The following is a 22,422-nucleotide window of genomic DNA, read 5'->3' as shown; positions in this document are numbered from 1 at the left end:
CAGAACTTCCATCAGAACTTGTCCTCAGAATTTATGCAATCTGACACATAAACTGTTCATCTAAAATAACATTTATCACCACAGTAATTTTCATCATTCATATGGAGTGTATGTGTGTGCATTAAGCTAAATATCAGACAAAGAGTAAAGTCTGATTCACTTCAGTACATCTTAGAAATAAGGCATAACTAAGAACTTTACTCAAAATCTGTCATTATTCTGAAGTCTACTTTAGAATGAGTTCATGCATGAGTCCACCTCAACTGTTTTGTGCTCATTTTATACATCTTTTGAAATTCCATTTTACAGTGGCTTCTCAGTGTAAGTGAGTCACGATTGCGTATCAGAATTTATGCTGTTATCAGAGTATTTCTCCAGTAATCATAGAGTGTGAAAAGTCACCAAGAAAATTTTATTTTGCTTTTCTAATGCATATTACTTAATACCAGCAATGCACTTGGGTCTTCCCTTCCATGTTTTTACTCTAGATCTCAAAGGAGTACCTAATTTTTATTTCTTTTCTTTTTCTTCTGATAAGTGAGGCTTATCAGCACTTAGTACATCCACCAGATTTACTAACATCAGAACTTAACAGATAAAAAGCATTATTCTAGTTTTTGACTTAGTAATAACATGCACAAAGTAAACTTAACTAAGCTCAATATCAGAATTTGCTTGTGTTAAAAGATTTCCACATAAACAATTACTTCAAACATGGGATTTTCAGTATATTAAAGACTACTAGGTCAGCATCTAGCACAGTTATCCTCATTGGATTGAATAGTCACAGAAATATTCATATCACTATCAGAGTTTAGAAATTCACATCAGAAAACAATCAGCACTTAAGCAATTTTCAATTTAAGCACAGAATATACAAAGATAGTAATATCTGTAAATACTGATCATAAAGTCTGATGTATCAGAACATAAACTAAGCAGATTTAGAGAAAGAACCTGAAACCATTTCAAGTTCATTTACCAATCTTATAAAAGTAGCTTCACACAGTGGTTTTGTGAAGATATCTGCTAGTTGTTGATCTATTGGAACAAAATGCAATTCCACTGTACCTTCATCCACATGTTCATGTATGAAGTGGTACCTAATACTGATGTGCTTTGTCATTGAGTGTTAAACTGGATTACCTGTCATAGCAATAGCATTTTGATTATCATAGTAAATAGGGATTTTAGAAAATTCTAACCCATAATCCAGTAACTGATTCTTCATCCAAAAAATCTGTGCACAACAGCTTTCTGCAGCATTGTATTCTGCTTCTGCAGTTGATGTGGAAATTGACTTCTGTTTCTTTCTAAACCAAGAAACCAATCTACCTCCAAGAAATTGGCAGCTTCCACTTGTGCTTTTCCTGTCAATTTTGCATCCTGCAAAATCTGCATCTGAGTAACCTATTAGCTTAAAGTCTGATTCTCTAGGATACCATAATCCCAGATCAGCTATACCCTTAAGGTACTTGAAAATTCTTTTCACAGCTGTTAAGTGAGGTTCTCTTGGATCTGCTTGAAATCTTGCACAAAGACAGGTAGCATACATGATATCAGGTCTACTTGCAGTTAGATAGAGTAGTGAACCAATCATACCTCTGTAATCAGTAATATCTACTGATTTACCAGTATCATTATCCAACTTTGTTACAGTGGCCATAGGAGTGGATGCACTTGAACAATCTTGCATTCCAAATTTCTTCAACAAATTTCTGGTGTACTTAGATTGACAGATAAAAGTTCCTTCTTCATTCTGCTTGACTTGAAGGCCCAGAAAATAGTTAAGTTCTCCCATCATACTCATTTGATATCTTGACTGCATCATCCTGGCAAACTTCTTACAAAGTCTGTCATTTGTAGAACCAAAAATGATATCATCAACATATATTTGTACCAAAAGTAAGTCCTTTCTATGGTTGAGGTAGAACAGTGTTTTGTCAATAGTCCCTCTATTAAATCCACTTTCCAGAAGAAACTGAGCTAAAGTCTCATACCATACTCTTGGAGCTTGCTTAAGGCCATAAAGTGCTTTATCAATCCTGTAGACATGATTTGGAAATTTGGAGTCTACAAAGCCTGGAGGTTGTTCAACATGTACTTCCTCTTCCAATTCTCCATTAAGAAAAGCACTTTTCACATCCATTTGAAAGACTGTAAACTTCTTGTGAGCAGCATAAGCCAGAAATATCCTTATGGCTTCCAATCTAGCAACTGGTGCAAATGTTTCATCACAATCAATTCCCTCATGTTGAGAGTATCCTTTTGCAACCAGCCTTGCTTTGTTCCTTGTAATTATGTCATCACTGTCAGTTTTGTTTCTGAACACCCACTTTTTACCAACAACAGACCTATTCTTTGGTCTTGGCACTAAGGTCCAGACTTTATTTCTTTCAAATTCATTTAACTCTTCTTGCATTGCTTGCACCCAATCAGCATCTTGAAGAGCTTCTTCCACTTTCTTTGGTTCAGTCTGAGATAGAAAAGAATGATAGAGACATTCATTTGATGTAGTTGTTCTAGTTCTGACACCTGCCTCGGGATTTCCAATAATTAAATCAGGTATATGTGCTTTAGTCCACTTCCTTGCAGATGGAAGGTTCTCTCTAGAACTGGATGCTCCCCCATTATCCATGCTGTCTCCATCAACATTTTCCGATGCTCCCCCTGAAATTATGCTCTCTGAGTTGGATCCTTCAGAATTTGAGTTTCCAGAAATATCAGAACATGAGTTTCCAGAATTATCAGAACTTGACGAATCAGAACTTAAAGAGCCTGTTGTAGATTCTGATGCTTCTTGAGATGTGGTTGGGTCTTCAGTATGCTCCCCCTGCATAGGTGCATCTTCCATTGGTGAAGTCACCACAGTTTTAATAACATCAGATTTTAATCCATCAGAGTTTACAGTATCAGGATTTAGGCTGTCAGGAGTTACAGAATCATAATTTAAAACTTCATTTTCAAATCTCAGCTGATCATGATCATTGAAATCTTCAAGTCCGGTAATCTTCTTATCATCAAAAGAGACATTGATAGATTCCATGATAACCCTTGTTCTTAAATTGTAGACTCTGAAGGCTTTTGTGGAAAGTGGATATCCAACAAAAATTCCTTCATCAGCTTTTAGATCAAATTTGGATAGCTGTTCGGGATGAGTCTTAAGAACAAAACACTTGCATCCAAATACATGAAAATACTTCAGATTTGGCTTCTTTTTCTTCACCATCTCATATGGTGTTTTTCCATGCTTGTTGATAAGTGTTGCATTCTGAGTAAAACAAGCAGTCTGCACAGCTTCAGTCCAAAAGTAGGTTAGCAACTTTGCTTCATCAAGCATAGTGCGTGCAGCTTCAATAAGAGTTCTATTCTTTCTTTCAACAACTCCATTTTGCTGTGGAGTTCCAGGAGCAGAAAAATCCTGCTTTATTCCATGGTTTTTATAGAACTCTTCCATGATCAAATTCTTGAACTCAGTGCCATTATCACTTCTTATGATCTTCACAGAATCTTTGACCAATTTATCCAGTTGCTTGACATGATCAATCAAGATAGATGCAGTTTCACTTTTGTGTGCAAGAAATACACCCATGTGTATCTGGTAAACTCATCCACTATGACCATAGCATATTTCTTCTTTGCAATAGACATGACATTCATTGGACCAAATAGATCAACATGTACTAGGTGATAAGGCTCAAGAATTGATGATTCAGTCTTGCTCTTGAATGAAGATTTTCTTTGTTTTGCCTTCTGACATAAATCACAAAGGCAATCAGGAGAAAATACTGATTTTGGCAGTCCTCTCACAAGATCTTTCTTGACTAGTTCATTTATATTGTTAAAGTTTAAATGAGAGAATTTCTTGTGCCAATCCCAGCTTTCTTCAATTGATGCTCTACTCAACAGACAGATTGCAGAACCATCAGTACTTGTTGAAAGCTTGGCTTCATAATTGTTACCATGCCTGTATCCTTTCAGAACAACTTTGCCTTTAGATTTGCTTGCAACTTCACAGTGTTCTTCAAAGAAATCCACATGATAACCTTTGTCACAGATTTGACTCACACTCAGCAGATTGTGTTTAAGTCCTGAGACCAGAGCTACTTTTTCAATGATGACATTCCCAAGATTGATATTGCCATATCCCAGAGTTTTTCCACTGTTTCCATCTCCATAAGAAACACCTGGGCCAGCTTTCTCCACAAAATCTGATAGCAGGGCTTTATTACCAGTCATATGTCCTGAACATCCACTGTCCAGAACTAGGATGTTTTTCCTGTTGCCCTGCAATCACAAAGACCACTAATGATTAGTTTTAAGGACCCAGACTTTCTTGGATCCTTTGGCCTTTTTAAGTTTGTTAACATTTTCAGCGGATTTAGCATCAAGTTTATGTTAATATTTTTCTTATCAGAATTTGCAATATCAGACTTTGCGTCAGAACTTACACTAGAAGGAATAATGCTAACTTTCTTTATAGAAGGTTTTATTTGATAGTAATCATAGTACAAACTATGATATTCATTACAAGTATAAATGGAATGCCATAAAATACCACAATGAAAACAAGGATTTTGTGGCTTATATCTAACAGACTGACTCTTAACTCCTGATTTGAAAATAAGGAGTTTATATTCTTATTCTTCCTGCAAAAAGAAGCTAGATGGTTAGAATTTCCACAGTTATGACATGTTTTTCTAGGAGCATTAGGAACAAACTTATAATTGTTACTTTTATTCACACCTTCCTTTCTATTCCTATTTTTCCTAGGTGGTTTTACCTTGTTTACATTCTTAACATCTTTCAGCTTATGTTTAAGCTGCTTCTTTGTCATTAAGCATATGTTAACTTCAGTTGGCTTATCCTGTTTAGGTTTGCCAGAAGGTACTTTCTCCTTAACTTCTGATTTCTCAATATCAGACTTTACAATTACAAACTTAACAGGATTTACCTTTGGTTTTTGTTTAACAACTATAGGCTCAGTTTCTACAGTTCCCTTACTGTTCTTATCATCTCCATAACCTAAGCCCTCTTTCCAGTTTCCACTACTAAGAATATCCTGAGTTGTTCTACCAGAGTTAGTCTAAGTCCTAATAATCTCTCTTTCCTTTTCTAACTCAATTTTTAGAGATTCATTCATTTTTAGCACTTCATCCCTAACATAAAAGGTATCATCTCTATCTTTCTGAGTTTGATGGAACATGACTAACTCTTTTTCTAAATAATCATTCCTCTTTTTATAAGCAAGATTTTCAGAAGTTAATCTTTCACATGTTAAAGTTTGATCTTTATAGATAATGAACATGGTTTTAAGATATCTTCTCAACTCAGTAATATCATCAGTATGAAAGGCATAAGTAGTTTGAGGTAGCTTTAAGTCAGCAGTTTCAGAACTGCTATCAGTATTTGCCATTAAGGCATAGTTTTCCTCATCCTCAGAATCTGAAGCATCTGACCAGCTTTTCTTCTTTGTGACAAGAGCCTTGCCTTTGTCACTCTTCCCTTTTCTGCAATCAGGAGATATGTGGCCTTTCTCACCATAGTTGTAGCATTTAACATTTGAGTAATCTCCTCTGTCAGACTTTCCTCCTTTGCCTTCAGATTTTCTGAAACCTTTCTTATCAGAACTTGCACCTTTCCTGGAAAACTTCTTTCCTCTCCTGAATTTCCTGTATGCAATCTTTGTAATTTCTTTCACCATAAGAGCACACAGCTTCATCATCTCCTCATCAGGGTCCATCTCGGGTATGCTTTCAGTTTCTGAGTCATCATCACTATCAGAACTTGATGACTCGGTATCAGACTTTGTAATGAGATCCTTGCCCTTGCCTTTCTTTGAGGCATCAACTTTGGGACTTTCCTCCTCAGCCACAAAAGCAATTGTCCTTGACTTTCTTCCATTCCTCTTGCCTCTTTGTTCCATCTCAAGTTCATGAGTCTTGAGCATCCCATAAATTTCATCAAGAGTTGTTTCATCAAGATTATAGTTGTCTCCTATTATTGTGGCCTTTAAATCCCATCTTTCAGGAAGAGCTAACAAGAATTTAAGATTTGAATCTTCAATATCATACTCTTTGTCAGCTAGTGACAAATCATTCAAGAGTTTGACAAATCTATCATATAAATCAGTTAATGACTCATCAGGCTTTGAGTCAAAGTGCTCATACTCTTGAGTGAGTATAGTCTTCCTGTTCTTCTTGATTGAATCAGTTCTCTGACACCTTGTTTCCAAAGCATCCCATATCTCTTTTACAGTCTTGCATTGAATTACCCTGTTTGACATGACATTATCAATGGCACTATGCAGCAAGTGTCTTACCTTTGCATCCTTCACAATCGATGAGATATCTTCAGCAGTGTAATCACTTTTCTCCTTTGGTACAGACTTTGATGGCTGACCTGCAACTTCCACAGAGAGTTTGGTTGGCATATGTGGTCCTTCATTAATCCTGTCGAGATATTCTGGATCTGTAGCTTCCAGAAACATAGCCATCTTCACTTTCCATATGGAATACTCAGAAGGTTTCAACATGGGAACTCTTATAGTCTCATATCGACTATGGGTTATGGTTTTTGGAGGTTCTTCAGTTTTGGTGGGCTTGGTTGGAGTTTCTTCTTCAGACATGATTGTTTTTTGATCTTAAACTGTTTGTGTGTTAACAGATTGCTCTGATACCACTTATTAGGTCACACACACTGTAGAAGGGGGTTGAATACAGTGTTTAGCACAATCAAATCAAATATAAGAACTCAAGTAACAGAAAACAGATTTTATTCAACACAATAAACTCTGTTACAATATGGAACTGTCCTCTCTCAGTGATGAACAAATTATCACGAGAGTTGTTAGGGTTACAAAGAATAATAACTTCGATAATGATAACACTTATAGTGTAAACCCTATGCCTGTGTTTATATACTACACAGTTACAAGATAAATTCTAATTGATATGGAATATAATTCTGCTTCCTAAAATATATCAACTAGTTATCTTTTCTTCCAAGTATTCTATTCTTCATAGAATTCTTTCTTCATGCATAATTATTTATGTCTTAGTCTCGATCTTCTTTCCTTTCAATCAGTCGTCTACCTTATCTGAAAGTCATCTTAAGTCCTGATATTATCTCCTAATAAATATCTTCTAATAACTAAAGTTCTGATATCTTAAGTTCTGTCTTCAGTATAAGTGCTGATTTCCAGTTAAGTATTGATTTGTCCTGTTAGGTAAGATCTGAAAAACTAAACACAAATCATATTACACATGACATTATCAAATATATCTAACAAAGTCCAAATACATTTCTCTTGCGCAAGGATTGCAATTCTTCTTGAATCGCAATTTTCCATTTTGGCCAATCATCTCAGTGTCGACACTCTTCCACACTTTGTGGGTCAGGATCGGAGTTCATAATTATATCAGATGCCACGGAAAAAGCATATACATCATCAACCTCAATACTCCCACGATCCAGTAATTTCGCGTTATGGACATAATTCATTGAGATCTCATAGTTTTCAGATACCTTTGCTTATGTGGAAGCATTTGCCACTTTTGGGGCATGAGCCACTTCTGGGGTAACATTCTCTTCTGGAGGCAATTCCACGACTGGGAGTTTTGTTACAGCCACTTCAGGGGCTTGAACCTCTTCAGGAGGCAATACCACTTCTGGGGTATTTTCTGAAACTTTTACCACTTCTGGGGCAATTCCAATCAATTTCTGTTTTCGTGGTACAATATCTTTTGCACCAATAGGTATACCACGCTTTTGGCGTGGCTTTGAATCACCAATCAATTCCGCTGAAATTGATTTATTGCCAGGGATTTCAATCATGGCCGGAGCATTAACAACTGGTATATATGATTTCACAATATTTCTAGAATCATTAAATGTATTTGGCATTTGATTAACAATATTTTGCATATGTATAATTCTTTGAACCTCAGATTCACATTATTTAGTACGCGGATCAATAGCATTTAATCCTGAGGCATTCCATGATAATTCTGAACTTAATTTATGCAAAATTTTATCTCCCCCTAATGTAGGGAACATAGATTCATCAAAACGGAAATCAGCATACCGAGCAGTAAAAACATCACCAGTTAATGGTTCCAGATACCTTATAATAGATGGAGAATCAAAACCAACATATATACCAATTCTTCTTTGAGGTCCCATTTTAGTTCTTTGAGGTGGTGATATAGGAACATACACAACACAACCAAATACTTTTAAATGAGATATATTAGGTACTTGACCAAGAATCAATTCTTGAGGGGATTGTTTGTGGTAAGCAGAAGGCCTTATTCTAATTATATTTGCAGCATGAAGTATTGTATGACCCCAAACAAATATAGGTAACTTTGCTCTTAGGAGTAAGGGACGGGCAATAAGTTGAAGTTTTTTAATTAAGGATTCTGCTAAGATTCCTACTGACATACAATAATCATTAAAAGTTGCAGATGTAAATTCAACAGCATTATCTAGTCGGATTGATTTAATGGGATGGTCAGGAAATTGAGCTCGGAGTTTAATTATTTGGGCAAGTAATTTGGCAAAGGCTGTATTTCGGGTTGTAAGTAGACATACATGAGACCATCGAGTTGACGCATCAATTAAAACCATAAAGTACCTAAATGGGCCAGAAGATCAATGAATAGGACCACAAATGTCACCTTGAATTTTTTCTAAAAATTTCAGGGACTCAGTTTGAAGCTTAACTGGGGATGGTCGGACAATTAGTTTTCCTAAGGAACATGTTGAACAATGAAGTTCATCTTGGGATATTATCTTTTGAGTTTTAAGAGGATGTCCCACAGAATTTTCAGCGATAAGACGCATCATAGATACTCCTGGATGACCGAGTCTTTTGTGCCAAAGGGAAAGTAGTTTTGGGTCTATGACTTTGGGGATGTTGACACTATGAGATTCAAGAACTCGTATACTCGTAACATATAATCCTAAAGAAACCGAGTGGAATTTTTCTAAGACCCTTTTATCGTCAACGGTGTTTGAGGTGATGAGAAGGTATTCTTTTTCATTCTCATTAGTAGTTTCAACGTGAAACCCATTAAGAAAGATATCTTTAAAACTCAGTAGGTTTCTACTTGACTTGCTAGAATATAGAGCCTCTTGTATGTGTATGTGTGTCTTATTTGGTAAAAGAAAACTAGCTTGTCCAAAGCCTTCTATTATATTTGATGTACCCGATACCGTCCAGACATGTGAGTTGGTTTTAGTCAATTGTGAGAAGTATTTTTGACTCTATAAAATAGTGTGTGTGGTTGCACAGTCAACAATGCATATATCTTCCATCTCTATACATATACAAACGAAAAATATCTTTATTAAAAACACACCGAGTACATAGAACAACAACATGAAACAAGTACATAAAATGAGTACATAATGGAAATAAGTAAAATACAAAGGAAATAAGTAAAGCAAGACAATACATATGAAGTCTAGTCGTCTAAACCATAATAAAGATTAGCACCAGTGTCTATTTCATTTGAGGCCTTATTGATTAGTTCATTAACTAGATTATAATTAGCGAAGTTGGTTTCTAATATTTTTCCATTATTCCTTTTGGATGATTCGTAGAGGTCAACAAGTTCGACAAGTACGTTGCCAGTGCCCCTCAGATCCGCACCTATGACAGATGCCTCGGTTCTCTCCTTCTTGGAGTGCCTTTCTTTTATTTGGCACTTCACGTTGTCATTTCTGGTGGTCAGAGTTGTAACCATCACGTTGCCACTTCAGGTGGCCGGAATAATATTGATTGCAAAACTGACCGCGGAAATTTCCACGTCCACGGTTTCGTCCATAACCCCGTTCTCCTCTATGCCCTTTCCCACGTTCATTCTCCAGGAATGACGTGTACTTCAGGTAACTGGGCAGAGCCTGTGGGACATATCTGATAACTTTTCAGTAGCAACTCATTATTCTTTTCAGCCACAAGAAGGAGAGATATCAGCTCGCCATATTTCTGAAAATTCCGCTCCTTATATTGTTGAGCCAGGATCATAGTGTTGGGGTGAAAGATTGAGAGGGTCTTTTAAATCATTTCAGCATCAATAATATTTTGACCACATAAAATTAATTTTGAGCTTATCTTGAAAAGAGCAGAATTATATTCAGCTACAGATTTGAAATCCTGTAACCTCAAATTAATCCAGTCATATCGGGCGGATGGCAAGTGAACAAGTTTTCGGTGATCAATTCTATCCTTGAGATTATTTCAAAGGGTGAGTGGATTTTTGATAGTGAGGTATTCAGATTTTAGATCTTCGTGGATGTGATGCCTAAGAAAGATAATTGCTTTTGCATTTTGTTCAACAGTTGGGATTTTTTCTTGGTCAATAGTATCTTTTAGGCCATTAGCTCTAAGGTGTAATTCTGCATCAAGGAACCATGATAAATAAGTATTCCCCGAAATATCCAAGACAACAAACTCTAATTTTGCAAGATTCACCATTCTGAATAGATTTTAAATAAGATATAATATGTCACATAATATTTAAACAGACAAGTTGAAATAATAACTTTATACAAAAGTTATGACGGCATAGCCGGCCAAGAAATTTTTTATTATTACTTGACGACAGCGCCATATTTATAGTAGTATTACTTGACGGAAAAGCCATCTTTATAATATTATTTGACGGCATATCCATCTTTATAGATTTCAATCATTAATATAAATAAATATGTAATAATAATTAGAATAAAATGAGTAAAAAAAAATTGTACCTCTTTTATGAAATAGTTTTAGTTGATAGAGACTCGTGGGTCAGAATAAGTCGTAGCTTTTTCGAGAATAAAGCTTCAGTTGGCAGAGACTCGTGCTGATAACGTGTTATAAATCTTGAATGAAAATATTAGTTATGTTTAATGTGGAGAAAGTATAGGAGAATAGAAGATATGTAGAGAAAGTTATATCTCATTTCATTAGCTAAATGAGTTATTTATAGTAGCTGGTTTACAAGTCTTACTAAGTAAGATATTCAAATCTTCTTCATTAAGTATTACAAAACTTCCTCGATAAGCTTTACAAGTCTTCCTCGATAAACTTTACGAGTCTTCCTGATTAAGTTTCTTTCTTAAGAAGCTGTGCAAGTTTTCCTTAGTAAGATTTGAGAGACTTCCTCAATATGATTTGACAATCACTTTATATTTATTCAAATATTTTAACAAGAATGATTTTTTAAACGCTTTTCGGAAACATAGGATTTCTCTTAAAATTAATCAAACAATAGTTTAGGAATAACTTATGCTTCCCACTGAATTTTAAAACAACATTATTATTATTTAACAATTTATTAGTTTAATAGTTTATTATTAATTTTCAGTATGTTTATTACAGTAAACAATTTGACTTGGGTCTAGGTTCCATTTCTGCGATCATGTCACTTCATTTTTTTCTAATTAAACAATTTTTCTGGCATGCATTTTAAGGTGTTATACGTCCATACCTTATTTTTAAATTTTTTTCTAATTAAACTTTAAACAACAAATTTTATTCAGAATAAAAAAATTTAAAAACTATTTACAAAATTATGTTTTAGTGGAATTTTAAAATGCGTACCGAACCCGTCATCGAGAGAGTATAAGAAAAGAGCAGTGTTGTAAAAATCGGGAATCGGTGAAGATCGGTCGAGCTACCGATTTAGGATTAATTGAAAATCGGGGATTAATCAGAAGGATTAATCGGAGTAAAAATCGGATGTATTATAATGTTAAATTATATTTAGTATATTATTATCATTATATTATTTATTTATTAACAAATATATATTTATTTTATCATAATTTCTATACTTATTCATATTTAAATTAATATAATATTTTAATTTTAAAAAATATTTATATATACTCCTATAAAGAAAAATTCGTAATAATTAATCGGATTTCAAAGATCGAATCGGTCGGATATTTTATGAAGGATTAATCGGGGATTAATCGGTTGAATCGGGGATTTTTAGAACACTGGAAAAGAGACATGGTAGAAAATGACGTACTTAAGAACATTAGTACAGGAGTTGTAGCTGGCGGGCTCTGATCTTGCTGCTGAAACCCTAAACTGCCCCAGAAATGGATTGATTAAGTTTGGGCTCTTTGCTATGCTTAAACTAGTTTATATGGGCTTTGCATTTCGTCTGGATAACAAGTCAGCCCAGTTAATTTTTTAAACTAGCCCAATGTTTTCTTTAAATACAAGAAGGTATTGGGCTGATAAAGCCCCAACTTCCTGCAAGTAATCAAAATCTTGGAACAAAAATACGTCACATTTATAGGACCGCACGCAATTTCAGTGTGGACCAGAAACCTGAACCGGGTCTACAGGTCCAAGACCTGTCAGTCCGGTCCCCAGTACTTAAAATTGAAAATTTTTAATTTTCGTTCCGGTCTGGTCCAAAATATGAAAAAATACGGTCTGTTCGGTCCCCAGTACTTAAAATTGAAAATTTTTGATTTTCGGTCTGGTCTGGTCTGGTCCAAAATATGAAAAAAATACGGTCTAGACCTGAATTCATGTATATAATTATTTTATCTTAGTCTTATGTCTTGAAATATCATATATAAATATTTAACATTAACACATATCATATTTTAATGATCCAAATTAATAGGTGATAAATTAATGTAATAAAATAGATCGACGCTACACTCTAAATTAATGTATTTCGCACTTCATGTGATAAAACATTGCTATTCATATACATTAAAATTAATATTTACTTTTAAAATAATAAGATATGTATTTATTCTTAAGTCGTACGAAGTAACAAAACTTTTTTATATAAATAAATTTGAAAGAAAATATAAAAATAAATTATAAAAATTAAATTTTTATATAAATATTAAATAAACCGGTCCGGTCCGGTCCAGGTCTAATCGGGGGTTTTCCGGTCCGGTATCAAAACCGAATAGAGTCGGTCCGGTCCTCGGTACGTAATTTTGAAAAAATCGGATTTTCGGTTCAGTCCGATCAATCCGATTTGTTTGACCTTTTATTGGTTTAGTTACTATTTTATTGGTATAATTAGTTTTGAAGCCATTTTTATAAATGTTTTTTTATTCTTTTTAATTTAACAACTTAGACTCTATAGGCCATTATGGACAAGATATTTTCAAGAATTAGCATGCTTGTATTAGTTTGAAAAAATTATCTTCGTAATTATTCTGCATCTAGTTCAATTTTACACTATTTACTTTAATTGAATACAAAATTTTATGTAAAATAACATGTGCTATGTTTTAAGTGTATTCACATCAACAATCTCAATTAAAACATCTCAAATCGATTGAAATGTTATTATGTATAAATATATTGTACACAATACAATTCTATGTACTGAGCACTACTCTTTATTTTTGATACACTTAGGTTTTTTGTTTCTCATACGGTTGAATTTCTAAGAAGAATACAAAAGGTCATGAACAAGAATATAATGATAACAGGCTATACGTATTTCGACGACTAGATCTTACAATTCAACGAGTTGCCCGTTCACCTTGTACATTTATAACTTGATTATTAATTATAAATTGAATAAATTTTATTATTTTGAAAAATAAAAATTGTAAAAGGGCAAAAGCACCATGAAAATTGAATAAATAACTAAGTTTTTCATTGTCAAATATATCAAATAAAAATTAGAATAAACTACAAAGTGGTGGCCGTATTTTACACGGTTTTTCAAAATAATAGCCAAATTTTAAATTTTTCGAAATTGTCGCCAACTTTCCTTAATTTTTTTTAAAAGAATGGTTGTTGTTAACTTTCCCTTAAATTTTCGCCCTTAATTAATATATTTAAAGTATAAATTATAGAATAATGACTATAATTTACATTTATTTTCAAAATAGTGGCTACATTTTTTAAAATATTGGTAATTTATACTTTAAATATATTAGTGAACGACGAAGAATTAACGGGAAAATGGCGGGAATGAAATTCAGTCATCATTTTGTTAATTTAAAAATCCAACCAATATTTAAAAAAAAGGTGTAAAAATTAGCAATACCTCCGTATTTACTCAAAAATTAACTAGAAAATATCAAAATATATGGTATAAAACCTTCATTTATTGTCAATGCCTAATTGACAAACTCCCTTCACTACCACTACTATCTTGTATAGATAAATCAATGTCCCAAAATGATTCTTATGTTCTTGAGCTATACATCTTTTGCATCTTAGATCCACGTAAACTGACATTATTGACTAGTGCAGAACTCTAAGAAGCCCATGAACTTGTGGTCCTGTATCATCTCAATACTCTTTTCAATACCAATGACTCCTGCGAAAGATTAACGAACTTGGTCAGTAAAACCCTGGATTATCTGTCCATCTACAATGCAACTAAAAGTTCCTTAAATTTTTAATGAACTTCATATCGAAAATGGCAACGGAGGTACCCATAGTTAGAGCACTAGCAAATATAACAGCAGAGAGGATAAACACAATGATTGATGCCCTCTTCAAAACTGCTATGACTTTCCTTACAAAGAATTGTCCCCAGAAGCCAGCCAAGATGGATACAGACATGAGGTACAGAGCTGCAGTATGCGATCCGAGTTAGTCACAAAGTTATAGCGAGATGGATCTTATAATCATTTTATGGAAGTTACAGGTTGCAGTAATAAGCATATCAAACAAATATATATTTCAGAGCAAATGACATAAAAACGAAGAACAAAATATGATGACACAGATGATCTCAGTTACGCTGTGTTTGGTTCAACGGAGGGGAGGGAAGGGGAGGAATTTTAATAGAGGGGAGGGGAGGGAAAAGATATAATATTAATTCTATTTGGTTGAATGAAGGGAGGGGAGGGGAATTAACTCGTTTTTATGTTTGATACAGGAGGGGAAGGGAGGGGTTTATGATTAAAATTACATATAAGTCCTTTAGGATATATGTAAGTGTTAAGAAGATGTAAGGTTATTTTTGTCAATAAAATTTCTCCCCTCCAAAAAACCCCAAATTGGGAGGAAACAAAATAAAACCCATAAGGGATTTTAGGCCCCTTCATTTCTCTCCCCTCCCCTCTAAAAATATGAACCAAACACATTTTTTATTGTAGAAACCCTCCCCTCCCCTTTCTTCCAACCAAACATGGGCTTAAGGAATACCGTAAGGAATAGGAAATCTTTTAAGTAGGTAGAACTCCACCACAGACAAGGATGAAGAGAACATCATCACAAATGTTGCTGTCGCACTAGCCACCTGACAGAAACAAGTGAGACATTCACAGCTTCCAGTTTTAATTTAGAGTGCAGATGTAAGCAATACTCGTGGTTTATAAAGTAGTACAGAGCCATTCAGATTCTACGTGAATTATGCAAGCAGTTAAGAGAAGTGTCGTGGGAAATCTAACTAGCCGTAGCTTACTAGTGTTAACAAGAAATTAGAACTTGTGACTAAAATTTGGATTGAGAAACAAAAATTTGTATTTTGGGACATGATGAACATACCTCGGGGATGACACCAATCTCGAGTAAAAGAGGACCAAGAATAAATCCACCACCAGAACCAAGGAGACCCCCTACAGTGCCTCCCAGCATGCCACATAATGCACAGAATGCAAGGTTTGGTGCACTCCATTCTATTGCAGCCTCACATACTGATTCTGAATTCCCTGCATTCTTCCTATCGCGGCTTTCTCTGTAAAGTTTACGACATTCATAACTAAATACTCCAAATGCAAATGGTACCTGCAATAAGAAAGTATAGCCTCCTCAATAATATTAATATAACAGTGTAAGAATCATATACAAATTATATAGTAACTTGCACATACCTGTAACAAGTTGAGCACCCAGAACCATGTGCTACAAACAACTAAACCATTCTGCAAAGCCATATTGGACAACTTAATAGGTTGCAACAATAAATAAATGCAGACAAAAAGTATTGTGCTTGACAAAGATTCAGCATGTCAAACATAGATGCAAATCGAGTTTTGTGCACTCTTTCAGTTAACTCTTCCTTCTTGACATCGATCAATCTATAATGTTGATGTATCTTAATGAGTAAAGACATTTTACAATCTCAATGCCGATGTACATATTTATTGATTAAATTCAAAAATTAAACATTTTTAGACCATTTAGTAATGAAGCATTAATTATGAAGTCGAGATTATATCCCTTGCCTTGATGATCTGAAGAAGTAGGAAGGAAACCCACAGAACTAGCAGGGCCAGAATTCTCTTCCACTTTAGGTTGAACACGATGACTTGCTGAAATTTGTAGCAGATCAAGTAAGTATAATTATTGTGGAGGAACTAAAAGAATTTGCAGCAAAGTTAGTTCACACTCACCAGTGCTGTTTTCTCCTCTTTTTCAATCAATGGCTCATATACTGTTTCAATTAAAACTGAAACAAAAAAAAATCATTAAAGCAATATACCAGTATTCAGTTTCAGATATTGGATTGATAATTTTCTTACGTTCGACACGAGAATTAGTCGTCCCTTGTGGCTTTCTCATTTCTTTCTGCAATTGCCACAAAAGGCGAACAAGAAAGGAAATGGTAAGGAGGCCACTTAATTTAAAAATATACATTTAAAGGGTAGTTAACTAGCACTATAATATTTTCAGAAATTTAACCCCTGCAGGTTTAACAAAGTCAAGCTGCGATCTCCGGATAGTACATTATCAGCCACAACTAACAGAATAAAAATAATGGGAAACCATATAATCAAAAGGAGCATGAGAAACTAACCTTCAAAAGAGTCTCTGCCTTCCACAGCTCAGTTGCCTTCAAGAATGACCTTGATGATGTCCCTTTTCACAATAACAAAAATAGATTAACAAATTAACACCGCGATTGTTACAACTGATTGAGAACCTCGAAAAGCAAACAATTTACTAGTGCGCATAAAACTAAGTAGACGTCAACATTCTCGTGATCAAATGGTTAACATGATAACTAGCATAAATTTCTTCTTTTTTTACGAGAAAAGAGGCAATTACCCAAAAAGAGAACGATGATTAGTATAGTGATGAGCCAGTAAGGGAAGACAACGCTGAGAGAGACGCCAAAGGTAATGCCTAGCATGAGCATAGGCTGGAAGAGAAGGGCCAAATCATAGTCTATGATGGGCACTTCTCTACAGGGATGGCGCACGTTTAAGTTGTACCAAACTGAAGCGGCTGATGCGCCCATAATCATACCTGCACATCACATCACAAACCTCGACCTTAATCATACATAAAACAAATAAGTATGTATTTTTATAAATTTCTTCAATAATGCTGCAGTTAGGTGCTATCAGAGCCGATCCAGGAATTAATTTCCCGAGGGACATCGATTATATTTTGTGAATATACCCTAGTATTTTTGAATTGTAGGGGGCACTTTCATATTTTTGGCAATTAATGATGAAAAAACGTAAAATTCTGTATCCCCGCCCCCTAACTAACTAGATCCTTCCCCGGGTGTTATGATGTCAGACATTAATAACAAGTTACTTCAATATATTCAACTTATGAAAACAAAAAAATAAATGTACTCTTTAAGTCTGTTAAATTTGACATACACTTGGAAAGAGCAGCAGCAGACTTGGTATCAAATCCAACAATCAAAGTAAGCATGGGAACAAAAATGCCTCCACCGCCAACCCCACCAACTGTCCCTAATCCGGAGCCCAAAAATCCGATCACCGTCGCCACCATAACCTTCCAATTCAACTCCAAGTCCTGCACAGATAATAAATTAGTCAACAGCCTATTTAATTAATGCAACATCAATACGTGACAAGCAGGGTCCTGGTCGCTGACAAACGTAAGTTATGACTTCGTGACTCACAGGCCAAACTTTAATCTGAGAGCCATTGAGAGCAAGGAGGTGATTAGTTGGTGTTGGAATAAACAAGACAGAAACAACAGCAACAGAGAAAGCTAGCAGTAGATACGCAACCAGTCCTGTTGTGCCCATGGATGCTGTTGCTCTGTCCGAAACTGATATTGTATAACATTCTTGTTACGCTTTCGTATATATATAGGAGTAATAAGCCTCTTGAGTTCTAATAAAAATTATGGAATAAATAAATTACAACGTTACTCCCCGACAATTAAGCCCCTTAAATTGAAACTGGATCTGCATGATCATGTAATTTTCCTTAATTATATGTCTCCCAATAATTCCCCCTTTTACAAATCCCATATAATTTCAATATTCCCGAAAACAAGAGCAGAGTGACGTGACAAACACATGATGATATGCTATAATTTGTGGATTTATTTATTATCTGACATATCAGTATTGGGAAATTTTTGGGGAAAAAAATTGGGTAACCTAATATTTCCCATTGCGAAATATATTTGTAGATGGTTATTTATACACGATGAAATACCCATTTGATAATTAGTTATTAGTTATTACAAATTCTCAATTGTTAAAATTAAAGATTACTTACAACAATTATTATTTTTGTTACTTTTTATCAAAATTATATCAGTTTTTTACATTCTTTCTTTTTAAAACGCCCCAAATATTCAAGATTTAATTGGATCCATTATGACCTCTTTATATATCTATATTAAATTATAATAAAAAAATTAATTGTTGATAGCCATGAACCATATAAGCAAGTAACGTAAGATGTGTATTATTAAATAAATGATAATTGTTATATTTTTATATGTAATTAAAAAAATTAGAAAAAATTTATAAACATGACATGTGTTATTCTTTTATTCGTAAATTTTATATTCATACACAAGAATTTCATTTTATTATAAGTAAATATCTAATAAAATGATAACGACTATAATTTATGAATTGATATTTAAAAATCTAGCATTTTTCATATTTATATCGGATAATATTCTCTATCTAACTACTCCTACTTTTCAAGAATTCGGAAGTTCGAATTCCGTTAGGGCAACTCCAAGAGTTTGATCCAAATTTGAACCGAACCTCGGTCCAAATTTGGACCGAACGCCTCTCCAACTCCAACAGTTTGGTCTAAATTTCGGTCCAAATCTCAAAATGTTTATTTAATTATTTTAAGGTCTTATAATAATAAATATATTATTTTTGTATGATGTAAGATATTATCTTTATATTTTATTATTCTTATTATTAATTACTTGTTTTATTTTAAAATTGTTAATAAATGAATAATAGAATTCTAATTAAACTTCAAATATATATGAAAAATAGTAAACACATTTAGTTATAATTTTTATAATAAAATCGTTAATAAAACATTACATTCAAATAAGAAAAGTACAAATATTAATTAAATCTTAAAACATCGTTAACTAATACTAATTCTCAGAATTAGTATATTCTTCCCACAAACGTTCTTCATCTCAAAGTCGAGGATCTGAATATGAAGGTCAATGATCTCAAAACAACCTAAATAGTTACAAACAATATTTTGACTATCTCGGAGGAAGTCGATTTAATTTGTCGGACTAAATTAATAATTTAGTTCTCATCGCATTTTCATTTATGTTGTGTTTCAAATTAAGTTTTATGTGTTATAATCTTTATTTTAATGTTTGAATATATTCGTAATTTGAATTCAAGAAATGCAATGATATTTATTTAATTACGTTTAATTATTTTTTAATTTAAATTATTATTTAAATAAACAATAATAATATCTTAATATCGGTTAATTACATTTATAAATACCCGAAATCAAAACTTTATATAATAAAGTAAAAGAAATACATTAAAACTATTATTTTAATCTCGGTCCAAATTTGGACCGATTAGGCCGGCACTATTCATCGGTCCAAATTTGGACCGAGATTTATGTCACTGTTGGGTAAATTTGGACCGAAATCGATCCAAATTTGGATTGGATCTTTAGACCCCTCTTGAAGTTGGTCTTATCATAAATTTTCTTAAAGCCAATTTCCTAAAATGACTTTTCTAGACTAAAAGTTTTTTTTCTAATAAGAAACTATTTAATTCAAGTCGAAAAGATTAATCCTTCAAAGCCGGTATCTGAAACTTTAGAAAAAATTGAAAAAATCTCTCATCAAATTAAAATTGTCTTGAAAGTAGAAACTAAACAAATCTCATTCCAAAGCATAATCAATCAATCATATTGCACCAAAAATAATCAGTCAACATGTACTGCCATGCAATCGTATGGTACGAAGTCCAGTTCTTAATGGAGAATATTTTACACTTGCTGAGATATTTATGGAGAAATAAATACCATTTGAAAGAAAATTTACTAATTAATCATTAGTAATGATTAACAGAAACCATTGCATCAATCGTTCTCCACATCCTTTATTTCAGGACCTCATAAACTGTAAAACTAGTAATTTACTAGTACAAGCAACGGCGCCTTATTAGTCTAGACTCAGCTGCAAGTTCTAAAAAATCTCCTATTAGTTCTCTGTAAGATATGTCAATAATTCAATTTCTGAAATTTGATTAATCATTATATTCTTCTTATCGGTATAGTGAAAATAAATTATTTGATATAAAATATAATTTTGATTAAATGAAAATAAATATCAATTATGTACTATAATAAACATATATTAATTTATACATCCGATTTTTCCACTGATTAGTCCTAAATTGTTATCCCGACCGATTTCTTCCGATTACCAATTTTTTATAATATTACTCTATAATACATCGGAAATTATAAGAGGAGATATGAGATCCTAACTCCGGTTGATAAATTTAGAATGAGATTATCGTTCCTATTAATTAAATTTGAATTTTATATTTAATACTCCCTCCGTTCACGTTGACACTTGACATGACGAAGGAAGTATTGATTGATGTCAGAGGTTAAATTGTTGGGCAAATTAATTCTAACGTTCCTAAATTATAGGAACTATTTTGTCTAGATGCCTGAACTATAAATATAAATTAATAGTTAATATAACTTTTAAATTTTGCATTTATTTATTGATCTATATATTTTCCGGAACATTTAAAATTTTTTGAGAGTCGATACACACCCTCTATTTAGGAATATTCTCTATGGTATCTAGGGCTGAGCAAAACCGAACCGGAACCGAAAACCGAACCGAACCGTGCTAGTTCGGTTATGTTCGGTCCTGAATTTTGAGAAATTCGGTCTATTCGGTCCAGACCGAATAGATCGAAATAAAATTCGGTTCGGTCCAGTTCTTTTAAAAAATATTTCGGTACGGACTGAATAGACCAAATTATATATACTATAATTTTATATTATATGTATTTTACATATATCTAAAAAATTATAATCATAATTTTTATTTTTTAATTATATTTATACACTCTTAGTACTCTATATATCAACTTAATTTAATTATATTTTAGATTTTTATAATTTATGATTTAAAATTTTAATACAATTTTATTTTTAAAAAAAACTAGCTTACGACCCGTGCATCGCACGGGTCTTGATTAATATTTAGATATTTTCAAATCTGTTTTTTATAATTTTATTAAAATTCTATATAAATAATTAAATACTAAATAATGATTATTTCATTATGCATAATTTTAATTTAGGTTCAAATAGTATAAATAGTATATGATTGATGCATAATAATAATGTAAATATTCATTGTTGGTAAGATTTGAACCTGATAACTTATATGTATCTTTATAAATAATAATATAAATATTTGTTGTTGACGGAATTTGAACCTGAAAATTTGTGTAGTTTATTTTTTTAGTATTTGAATATAACGGTTCTGATTATTTGATGAAGAATATCCGACGATCGTGATGGAAAGGAATAACCAAAATGAGGGTTAACCAAAGTACAAATTATACCCCATTCCGGTTAATATAGTATAGTATAGATTCGGTCGGTTCAGTACAAAACCGGACCGATATTCGGTTTGGTCCGGTCCATATTACAATTTCGGTTTGGTTCGGTCCAAGAAAAAATGGTAATTCGGTTTTTCGGTCTATTCGGTTTGGTCCGGTTTTGGACCTAGCCGACCGAATGTTCAGCCCTAATGAATTGACTTTTCTCGCTCTTACCATCAATTTATTGGCTTTTACCCGTGATAACCTTGTACATTTGATTTATCAATTCGGATATCCCTAGGTAAAATGTAATAGAATCGATTTCGGTTTTAAACAAATTGTATATTTGAATTTATCAATTAAGGACAAAGGTGATAAAATGATTTAAGGCCTTCTTTTGGGTGAACCACTTCCACCTTGCAACTAATTGGACTTAAACTTCTCCACCTCACTATGAAGAAGGTACTTAACTCAATGTTCATGGCAGTACACCAGTGTGAATGTTTAACCGCGTGCTTATATGTAGCTGGTTCTAGAATTTGTAAAATATTGGCTAGAATGTATGAATAAGAAAGTGAGAACTTGAGCACGGTTGGATAGCTCAAGTGGTTAAGAGCTTATCCTCTGTCGTCCCAGATCTCTGGGTTCGATCCTCGCTCACCCTTAGAAT

The 22,422-nt window shown here is 33.3% G+C and overlaps 1 protein-coding gene across 2 annotated transcripts; it reads right to left on the bottom strand.

Moving 5' to 3' along the window:
• Window positions 1–14,074: 14,074 nt before the first annotated feature.
• LOC141702150 (sulfite exporter TauE/SafE family protein 4-like) lies at window positions 14,075–18,004 on the bottom strand. Of its 2 annotated transcripts, XM_074505850.1 has the most exons (12): window positions 17,829–18,003; window positions 17,560–17,719; window positions 16,994–17,194; window positions 16,743–16,804; window positions 16,468–16,513; window positions 16,339–16,394; window positions 16,171–16,257; window positions 15,817–15,867; window positions 15,491–15,730; window positions 15,149–15,242; window positions 14,431–14,571; window positions 14,075–14,312 (listed from the first exon to the last, which is right to left on the bottom strand). In XM_074505850.1, exons 1-12 carry the CDS (start codon window positions 17,955–17,957, stop codon window positions 14,230–14,232), a joined length of 1,350 nt encoding a protein of 449 aa, XP_074361951.1. In that variant the 5' UTR covers window positions 17,958–18,003; the 3' UTR covers window positions 14,075–14,229. The 2 variants fall into 2 exon arrangements, 1 of the variants encoding a protein (XP_074361951.1); XR_012567032.1 differs by lacking the exon at window positions 15,149–15,242 and having other exon boundaries at window positions 14,106–14,312; window positions 17,829–18,004.
• Window positions 18,005–22,422: the final 4,418 nt, after the last annotated feature.

The sequence above is a fragment of the Apium graveolens genome, unplaced genomic scaffold, assembly GCF_009905375.1.
Source record: "Apium graveolens cultivar Ventura unplaced genomic scaffold, ASM990537v1 ctg4692, whole genome shotgun sequence".
NCBI classification, from domain to species: Eukaryota; Viridiplantae; Streptophyta; class Magnoliopsida; order Apiales; family Apiaceae; genus Apium; species Apium graveolens.
This window is presented reverse-complemented; position numbering and strand designations above follow the sequence as displayed.